General features: G+C 31.7%; 1 protein-coding gene across 1 annotated transcript; it reads left to right on the forward strand.

Moving 5' to 3' along the window:
* The first annotated feature begins 747 nt into the window (after positions 1-747).
* Positions 748-9,092, forward strand: LOC110452187 (delta-like protein 4). The gene is made up of 11 exons (XM_021500557.1): positions 748-854; positions 956-1,003; positions 2,022-2,065; positions 4,737-4,835; positions 5,084-5,179; positions 6,085-6,180; positions 6,629-6,724; positions 7,305-7,400; positions 7,535-7,668; positions 8,128-8,342; positions 8,663-9,092. The coding sequence occupies exons 1-11, from the start codon at positions 793-795 to the stop codon at positions 8,898-8,900; spliced, it is 1,224 nt and encodes a 407-aa protein (XP_021356232.1). The 5' UTR covers positions 748-792; the 3' UTR covers positions 8,901-9,092.
* The last annotated feature ends 1,514 nt before the right edge of the window (positions 9,093-10,606 follow it).

Raw genomic sequence — 10,606 nt, forward strand, 5'->3', positions numbered from 1 at the left:
TTAAGTAATGATATTTCGATTTGAAGTTTCTTGGTTATACTTTGAAACTTACAAAATGTTCAAATAAATATCAGTTTTATAAATTCATTTCGTTTCAGACTATAAGTGTTTATGATATAAATTTATATTATGCTCATAATCATATTTTTGGAGAGGGATCATGGATACCTTTCTAAAGTCATTTTAATGACTACAGGGAATGTGTTTGCTCTTTAATTTTTATGAGATGGATTAATTTGACGCCGACTTCTAACTGTATTGAAAAAAAATCATTTTCTTCTCATTGTAACACAGCGGGCATGAAAATATTTCGCATCCGTCATGACAGTATGGTAAATATACCGCAGCGATAACGCACAAGATCAAAAGGTCGTAATGAGCGAGCGGGCGGACAACGGACAGTCGGACGGATTTGTAGCTAATGTGTTGTGTTCTCTGGTCAAGTTTTTGAATTATTTATGTTATTGTATTTTTTAGCTTTTGAAATTTCCATTGTTTCCTTTTGTATTTTATTTATCAACTTTATTTATATTGTATTATTGCGTTGTCGCATATTAAATGTAACTGTGATATACTTCGTCTCTGTAATGTTTGCTTAAGCATAGAACACTCTTTATTGCTAGTCAGATAAGGTATTGATCCCAAACACTTGAATTAAAAAATACCATAAATCATTAACGTGATGTTTATAGCAACCACTCAAGACGTTTCCTTTTCATTTAAGTCCACAAATGCACTATACATGCATACCGGATTGTATGCACATGTTATCGGTGTAGCTCTTTTTCCAAGATGTCACATACAGCATTTATATGCCTTGTTTCTGCCTTGATTCTTGCTGGTGTTTGTATCAGGTAATTTTGAAAGAATGATAGTATATATTTGTGACACAGTTATACTTGCAATTGCAACTTTTGTTGATATGTTTTTTACAATAATGTGTATTGTATTTCAGATTATCGTCAGCAACCAAGCCAACACATCGGATTCGACGTCAAACATCGTATGTAGATATGTTTAACGATTCGTGTTTTTACATTATGAGTACATATTTGATATTTCTTGTCGAATATTTGTTTCAGTGATAATTCAGACCGTCACAATAAAATATTGAAAACTATTTATTCTATAAAAGTGATATATTTCACTGAGTGACAAATATCAAAATGATAGTGAAAATATCGTTTTCATCTGTTTTCACCAATCGAAACACTGATAACAAATCACCAGGAAAACTCACTTATCCTGATGATGAAAAATCTGCCCAGAATAATCACCTGTTACCAACATGGGGGACCATAATCTGGGGGAAAGACAACGTTTAATTCCATACTCAATTTTTATTTTCATACAAACCAACACACTATGCAGGTCAGTTGTTTTTGATCGGGGGGAAAGTCAAATGAGTCATCTCTGACAGTGACAATGGCGCTTCCAATTATAAACCACTCATAGTATTCTGAGTTGATATGACGGGACATTTATCAAATAATTGAATTTTGATAGTAATTTCCATAGTCTTTGATGAAAATGCGAACTTAAGTACCTACTATTTTAACATAAGTAATTATAGGAATTTAATAATGAGTTTTTATAAAATACCAAAATATTGACACATATTTTGCTGCGTATGATTGTTTATTGTCAGTTTCATGTGTCGCTACACGTTCCAGGGTAGGTTTTTGCTGGTAAAAAGTGTAGTACTCGTGAAAGATACCAATATGTCAGCAAAACTCGTAAAATACATTTCATTATCACAAAAGGACTAATTTATATTCTCTGAAACTGAATTCGAAGCTTATTAAAACTTAAAAAAAAAAAAATCAATGGTGACATTTAAAAACATTATGTTGAAATAGGATATGCATTTATTTAATCAAACTATTAATCTGTTTCAACTGTTATAACACTCTTAATGGTGTTTGGACAGGATATATTCCAATTATGAAGAAAATATGTACAACCATAAGCCTTGACATTCAAATTATCTAATAAAATATGTTTTGCCTGTTTTGATTAAGGCTTTGGTGGAGAACTTCATCTTCTAGTTCTTCAGGATATCAAGGTAAATACTTTCAGTGTATTCCAAAAAACGTTAACGATGACTTCCATCCAAAGAGAAGATTGAACGTTTAGAAATTCTCATTTAGCACTTTGGTCGCAGATAACACAAGTTGATATACTTCAAACATTCAAACATTGTGTATGAAGATTTAACAAAGATTTTAATTTATCAATGGATTTAGAAAAGAAAATTGTCTTTAACTTCCAGTCGACCGAAGTATACACTTAAGCATGAACACAATATGTTTGCAGCTACACTTCTTTTTGAATTTGTATTTTTTATATTTCTGTCTTGCTTGATGGGCGGATTGCCGCTTTTTCTTTTGCCTGCACTGTCGCTTATATATCTCTGCTTACCTATTTATATAAGCGATACATATCCAATGAAAATATGTTTGTTTGAATCAAGTGTCTGAATTAGCCGTACCGTCCTTACTATGTATGATACCTATATATATATTTGTGTCTTTGTGTGCGTGCAGGTTATTTACATGTAGTTCCCAAAGAATTTCAAAGACAATTATCTCCTTTATTCTTATTACGGAAACACGTTTACCTGTCAAATGAATTATAAGAACATAATTTTTTTTCACGTTACTAAGGCGTCATAATAAAATCACCTGTTGGAAATCTTGTTCTCTATAATTTTATGGATTTTTTTTTATCTATTAAACAGATTTTAGTGAATGCAATTAACTATTATTATATATTTACTGGTGAAATGTCAGGAATTAATAATTAAAAAATATGAATATTATATCTAATATGTGAAGATATGGCTTTGAATATTGTCAATGCAGAACGGTAGTTTCTGTAAAGATTTTTTTTATTAAAAGTCAGATGATTCGACGGCAGAATAATTGGTTGTATAGATAAACCTTTGAAACAAATGTACGGTATGAATATAACTACAAAATTGATATAGTTTTTGTTGGGAAATCTTACCAGTTGATAGCAGCAAACGGCAGAATTGCAGTAAGTTACTGTTCATTAAATAGGAAAAGCACATGACCTTCTTCTTGAATCTGGACACTTATTACTGATATCGGTGTGCCTGTAACAAGGAAACTACCTTGCGTTGAAGTACCGTTGAAGTTATGGCAGCATTTCCACAATAGCACACTTCTCAAAAATCGCAGAACCAATGTCAGCCACTGTTGACAAAACCATCATTTGGAAATGTGTAAAAGAAAGTGTAATAGAATGTTTAATAGAACGTGTTAAATTGATGACTTAAACACCCCGGAAACTAAGTGCGAGATACAAAAGCGGCAACTTTGAATATCTGTTTAAAAGATTTTACCTTTAGATCAAGTACTATCAGAGCTGAATTAACGGTTATTGCATTTTTACCTATTACATGTAGTCACCAATTTTGTCGCTGAAAGGGGTCATATTTCCAATCAAAACAAATAGGCTGGAGACAAGGATATTGGTCCCACTAGGTCGCTGACTCTTCAGAGTCCTTGTGGGGGAACCCAGGAGGGTTAAATATTGCTTTTTTAAAAACAAATACAGATATACTTTTGTATGAAGATATGTAAAGGGTTAATTATTAAACCTTTTTCTAGACGTTATGATAAATGCGGGAGTAGGGCCTTTGAAGTTGGCAAACGGGACCTGTTCTATATGTATGGAAATAACACAACTTTCATTTAGCAGGGGTAAGATAATTTAACACATGCAACATCGGTTGTATTGTAAGAACCGGAGAAAATCATTTTATTTTAAAGTTCTCGATTTAATTTAACCGAGTTACCGAAATTATCAGACGACCTTCATTATACATTTCAAATACTTCTCTTATATTTTTCTGAAATTTGCCAGTCTATTTTTTTATATATATATATGGATGTATCAGGGCTCATACTCAATATTTTGTTTGAATTTGCTCACTTGTTACCCAAATGCGGCCTTACCTAACGTCGATGGTTGCATATCGTATTGTGACAAAAACAAAATAACTTAATGTAGAATAAACCCTTTGCAAGTCTTAGCAGTTAGAGACGTATTATGCTTATGGTCTTGATACGACGCACTGAAATAGGTCAAATTACCAAAGGGCAAATGCCATATTCCTGTTGGCCTCTGGTCTTTGGATCTATGATAGAATACAATTGGAGCTGTTTAATTCCGTCAGGCATTGTGATATATTTTATTAAACACCCAACATCTTGTGATTAATATGAGCAAGATCCGTAAATAAAACAATAAATGTGTCTGTTCTGCTGTCTATCACTGAAGTACTTATAGACGCTTACATATAATGTTTTGCAGTTTGTTATGATCAAACATATTTTTTTATCTAGATTTGTTAGTTTTCTATATCAATAAAATTATGTTGTATAATACACTAATAGAATAGCTATTTATAAAGAAAGAATGGTGTCTACAAAACAAGTTTTCCTTTTTGGAATTGTTTACATTTTGTCGAAATCATGCTGAAAGTAGCAGTCTGTATTAACTATCATAGCGAAGATTTCTTCTTTTTGAAAACTTCTAAATAATGTTATTATTTGCATATTTGACCGTAATTTTGATTTTTGACACTAAAAACCTATATGGTATTAATACTACATAAAAAGGCCGCTCACACCTAAATATGTGCGTCTCATCAGATGGTGTTTGACATTGGCTGTTTCCCCTAATAGAATTCTGTTAACTTTTTTCAGAAAATACCTGTATACAAAAATGCTACAATGGTGGGGTATGCTACAACATAAACAAATGTAGATGCACCTCACAATACAAGGGTACGACTTGTGAAGAACGTAAGTAATACAGTCATTAATTATGTTGGTATGATGAAATATTAGAGACATTATGAGACCTTTATATTTTTATTTATGTAAATGCAATTGTTATGTTCAAACGCATAATTTAATCTTTATTATAGTCTCATATCCCAACTTCAACAACAATTTGTTATTGGTTATAGTTAGGGATCTGCCACTACAAAATTAGAAAACATGATTTTCACAATTGCTGGCTGCTGCATTTGAATCATTTTTTTTTTCAGCTATTTGTAATGCAGCATGCAGTATACATGGCAACTGTATTCTTCCGAATGTATGCCAGTGTAGTACTGGATATGAAGGCAAACTTTGTGACTCAGGTTAATATACACATTTATACGTTTTTTAGAAAAGAAAGGATGTACAAAACCAAAGGTACTACAAGTGTATGAGAGAAATTTGGCCAACAATCAATTTATTATACTTTTTGTACCATCATTACTACTTTCGCTTCATGAATATCCAATAAATGTCAGAAGCCATATCATGTTTACCTTGATGGCCACAGTAATCGCTTTTGGGTGACACACATTTGTAATGAATTCGAAACTAAGCAGTGCTCTGGGTTTTTTAAATTCATAAATTAAAAGTTTTGAGATACCTTCCCCTCTGTTTCATCAGTAGTTTAGACCTACTTGGATTTCAATTATTTTCTGCCCCTAGCATCACCGATAAGACCTCAAAGGTGAAACAGCTGTATGACACAGTACAATTAATTCTGGGCATACTGTATCTGTTACTAAATCTCAAAGGCGCAATCACCTCTGAGTGTGTGTTACGTTCGTCTTTTTACCTAATCATTATGTTTTTCCAACTCATACCAAATTTGAAGATATTCTGATTTTCCACTATATATGTGATTGTTTATTGTATCTGAAGACGTCTCTGTTCATATTTCACTGGTCGGAGATAAAGAATTTCCTTAAAAAAGATATGCAGGATTTAAAGGACTCGTAAGGCTAAGTTATGAATTGTTGAATATATTGAAACGTTTAATGGGTATATTGTTAAGCAAGTAATGCTGCACCCGTTCTCAACGTACCATATAGTAACTGTTACATAGCAGAAATGGAGTTTACCCGTTGAAATATTGTATGATATTGTTGTGCCCAAAATGTGCAATACATACTATTTGTGAACTATTTGAAACTCAAAAACGCATATTAAGACGATGAATCGGATATTCCAAAAAATCTAAAAGAATCTTTCTATTTACATCCTAAAGCTATCTGTGTTCCTCAATGTCAAAATGGTGGCAACTGTTCAATGCCGGGGGAGTGTACATGTGACTATGAATATACTGGGGGATCATGCGAACAAGGTACTGTATAAAATAAATTACAAATTTTGTATTGTAAGCTGTTCGTTTACGCTTGCATATTTTAAAATAATATATTTTGAGGAGATAAATGGTGTATTTCTAACATTTTTAGCAATATATTGATTTTCCTGATACATTAATTGAATTTAAAGCATGTTGTATAAATTATAGTATTCTATTAAAAACATAACACATTTGTCGACATACAAGGTAAAAATCGGAACTATACGACAAAATACAAGATCACAGGAGATGCATACCAGAGAGAAAGAAAATTATATCGATTTATAGCTGTTTTTGTATGATGTATCTTCTTGTTGTTTTTTACTATCATTGGGATTGCATAAGAACTATTGTATATGTTGGAAAAGACTTTGAATCACAAACCATTTATCTTCAAAAACTGCTTCTACTTACAAGATTTTTTTGATTTTTTTTTAAATAATAGCTATTTGCAAGAATGAATGTTTGAATGGAGGAAAATGCACTTCACCAGATGTTTGTAAATGCACCAAGGGATATACAGGATTTGTTTGCGAGAGTGGTAAGTATATGAAGTATATTGGAATGTTTTGTTTGATGTCTCGCCATCGGATCAGAACGAGACCCTTTCTGTTGATATAAACGGTATGATTTTAAAGGGACTGTCAACACATTTTACATGGCATTATCTGGTGAATATTGAATAAATTATGAATATTTTTTATCCCTCTTCGTAAATATAAAGCTTAACCCAGGCATTAATGTATATAAGGGTACATTTCATTTACACTGTTACTATTAGGTTATGTTGCAAGTAAATATGTACGCGCAGTGTCTATTTAAGCAAGTAGTGTTGGAATCCAATTTATTTTTGCACTTTAGGAAGTCTCAAACAGTTTTTCCAAATGTAGAAGCATATATTGCAACTTGGGGCAGGGGTTCAATTTAAGTTTATTGTCTGTTAGGAAGGTGTTTTCGAAGAAACATCGAAATCTGCAGGGTCCCAATTTTAACTACTAACAACATTGCTAATTTGTAATTTACCGTGGTGTCTAATGTTTTGCTGGCTTAGGTTGTTTGTCATTGAAATTGCATACTGTATTTTGATAAAATGACGTTGTGTTTGTATGATTACAATTCAGCTATTTGTACGAAACCCTGTTTGAATGGAGGTTCTTGTATTGCACCGAACATATGTGCATGTGCTTCTGGGTACTTGGGAGCCTTCTGTGAACTCGGTAAGGTATTAATTACATATTCATGTGTCGTATATAATAAGGAAAAGCATTGTCTTTGAATAAAAAATATGTTATTGCAGTGTACTTTACACTATGTATACAAGTAACTAATAATATGATCGTTTTTTCATAAGGTGGGGACCCAGACTCTTTCCTGAGCCCTTCCTATCACTTCACCAATAAACAAACGGGTAACTTATTGTCATGGTATGAGGAGGAGCCACTCTCAATATTTGGCAAAAGTTGTCTTGTAAAGGTTGAAATTTTGGTAAGAGAATATAAAGACTTTGAAATATTTGAAAATATGAAAACAGCTTAATTAAATCAGAAGTAAATAATTCAGTTTGCGATTAAATTGTTGTTACCATCAATTACAAAATAGTTGCAATCATCTGTTACGTCAACAATTATTGACTGATACGTTTATCTCTCTCCTGCTTACTGACTAATGTAATACACACACATAAGTTATATAGAATACAAAACTAGCAATTATGGCTTTGTTTGACTAAATACTCTTTAAAAAAAACCAGAAAAATCATCTTAATACATTTGACATAGGAATATGATATTTAATCAGGAATTTTGTTTTTGAAATGTGATTATAGCAGGCTATGTTTAACATGTTTGATATTAATTCGATCTACATATTGCTTTTTAATTTTTAACCTGTGAACCGGTAACTTATAATATTAATAATATTAAACATCCTTTTTTTTCGATGTAGAATGCAGATGTAGAAACCTTACTGACAGCAACAAGCTACACATCAACTGGAGAACTCTTTGGAAATTATACGGTTGGTGGAGCCGATCATGGTCTGCGAAGTAGCGGAACTAATCGGGCTGCGTGTCTTGAGTTCCGGTGTCCATCAGACATTCGTGAGGATTCTGTTATTGTCAATGTCACCATAGCTACATCCCGGCAAAACTGCAATATTACGTAAGTGTGTCGCTTAAGATTCAGATCGAAAGATCGATATGTGAATTGCAATGGTATGAAAACCTAACAGCAATATGTTGTAATATTTATTATTCGTGTTGCTAATTTTTTGTTTTAAAGACTATTATTTCAGAAATTAGATATATTTGTCAGAAATTAGATACATTGATCAGACACAAAGTTATTATTTGAGAAACTTATTTTTCCCACTTTTGCGATGCCTTTGAATCAGTAGCGGTTTTCAATATTATGTTTAGTATTAGACCGTAACACATGCGTCATCCTTCAATAGTAACCTTATGGCCCCGTTTTTGTTTCAGCAAACTGTCACCTTTATTGAATGTCATGGCTGGATATGACAGTAACGAAAACCAAGAGGTGGCATTTCAGGTGCTACCACATAGAGATTATGGATCCATGTATGGTATATACATCACCTATGGACTTCGTCAAAGGATACAGTATATTGGCGAAAAGATGTGCCGAAGTGGTACAAACTACGGCGGAGATAACGTTGTGCCAAGTGACGGAACTGCTTTAATTTATACTTGCAATTAGATGAAAAAAGGGATTATCATTGCTTCCAACGTTTTTTATTAGACGTGGACTTCATCACATTTTGCATTTCTATTTGCATTAATCAAGATGTATATTTGCCAAGGCAATAAACAAAACATTAGTCTAGTAAGCAATTCTATAATTGTTGATAACAAATATGAATTTCAGATAACTGGAATATGGTTTACAATTTTGTTAATTTCTCATTTATATGCATGTAGAGATTCTCAGAAGTTTTTATTGAAGTTCCCGAAATCTCAAATCATAAAAAATGTTGTCAATGCTTCAAAACTAAACAAATATTTTTGTAATAAATAATTTCTCTAATACGTTGTTGTTTTATCTATATCACAAGCGGAGGCTAAGTCGGTAGGTAACCACCTTACTACTATTTTGACGTAATACGGAACAAAGTAATAACTTAACAAAAATATAGCAGAGACCGAAATGTTTTTGCTTTATTTGGATTCTAGATACAATTATTAAAAACAAAAAAACACTAAACCTTTTATAAAAGGATCTTCATCTTATCACTGTGTACTTTTTTGAGATAATATATTCCTATATAGCGATTTAATGTTTATGGTTATTTGCTCATATAAAATACAATTTATTTTCTTAGAGTGTTGTCTCCAAATTCTAGAAGTCTTTCAAATAAATGAGAGAAAAGTTTGCTCAATATTTAGGAGAAAGAATTTATTGTGTTCATTGTATACGATAAGAATTGTTTTCGAACAATTTTATATAGCCGTCATATTCAATGGTCCTGTAATTACTTTCATAGAATGAAAGTATAATTTCCTTTTGGCAATTTAATTTGGAAATACAGTAAAAAAAGTTAATTTGAAATTCCTTTCGGCGCATTTAAATGGCAAAATATAAACGACAAAAGAATACTGAAATTTGAACTTAATGCGTTCTGAAATGGTCAGCGTCTTCTGCTCCACCAACAAAAGTTTGATCTTCATATCACACAAAGATATAGAATACGGAAATAAAATATTTAAAACAAAAGATTGACTTGAAAATACTCTTGAGTATACCGTGTATTTATCGATATGAAGGAGATAGTAGCAAAATTAGAACCAGGAACGTATTTTACTTGCATTACTATTGATATCAACTGCAGCAATATTTGTTCAAACACTAATTTCCCTATTGTAAAAATAAGATACAAAAGATCATGTATAAACTATTATTTGAATCACATTATCTTTTCAAACAAAAAAGAAGCGTTTTCCCTGAAAAAACCACTCAAATTCAATTATCTTATAATATTAAGTTAAGAAACTATTCTCTTCCTTCCAATTATATTTAAATGTTGTTTTTTATGATGAACTTAGGCATCGTTTATAAACAAATCAACTTAATTAAAACTTATAAATTTCAAAAATTGATGTTTTCAACACTTTTAAATTTAACAAAAATGTCATATGCTGGTTCGTTGTTCTCCGAAATCGTATTTAATGCTATTTCAATAAGAGAAAAGTTTGTTGTGGGGTTGAAATAAAACTGTTAAATACTTACAATATATATATACAATTTTTACTTTGATAAATATTCTGCTTCATCTGACATCGTGCAACTCTTCTGGACCACGAATTATGAATGAAACCACAAAACAAAACATAATAATAAACTTTATTTATTGAGGATACAAAACCTGTTTAGCAAAGCCAATCTTCCACAGTGTCCTCTGTTAGTAA

Source organism: Mizuhopecten yessoensis, unplaced genomic scaffold, assembly GCF_002113885.1.
Source record: "Mizuhopecten yessoensis strain PY_sf001 unplaced genomic scaffold, ASM211388v2 scaffold6443, whole genome shotgun sequence".
Taxonomy (NCBI): Eukaryota; Metazoa; Mollusca; class Bivalvia; order Pectinida; family Pectinidae; genus Mizuhopecten; species Mizuhopecten yessoensis.

Excerpts from the sequence above, each read along its gene's own strand:
- LOC110452187 (XM_021500557.1), top strand. The coding sequence starts at position 793 with ATGTCACATACAGCATTTATATGCCTTGTTTCTGCCTTGATTCTTGCT. Across the intron at positions 2,066-4,736 it reads TAGTTCTTCAGGATATCAAG|AAAATACCTGTATACAAAAA; the intron begins GTAAATACTTTC and ends AACTTTTTTCAG. Across the intron at positions 7,401-7,534 it reads GGGAGCCTTCTGTGAACTCG|GTGGGGACCCAGACTCTTTC; the intron begins GTAAGGTATTAA and ends TTTTTTCATAAG.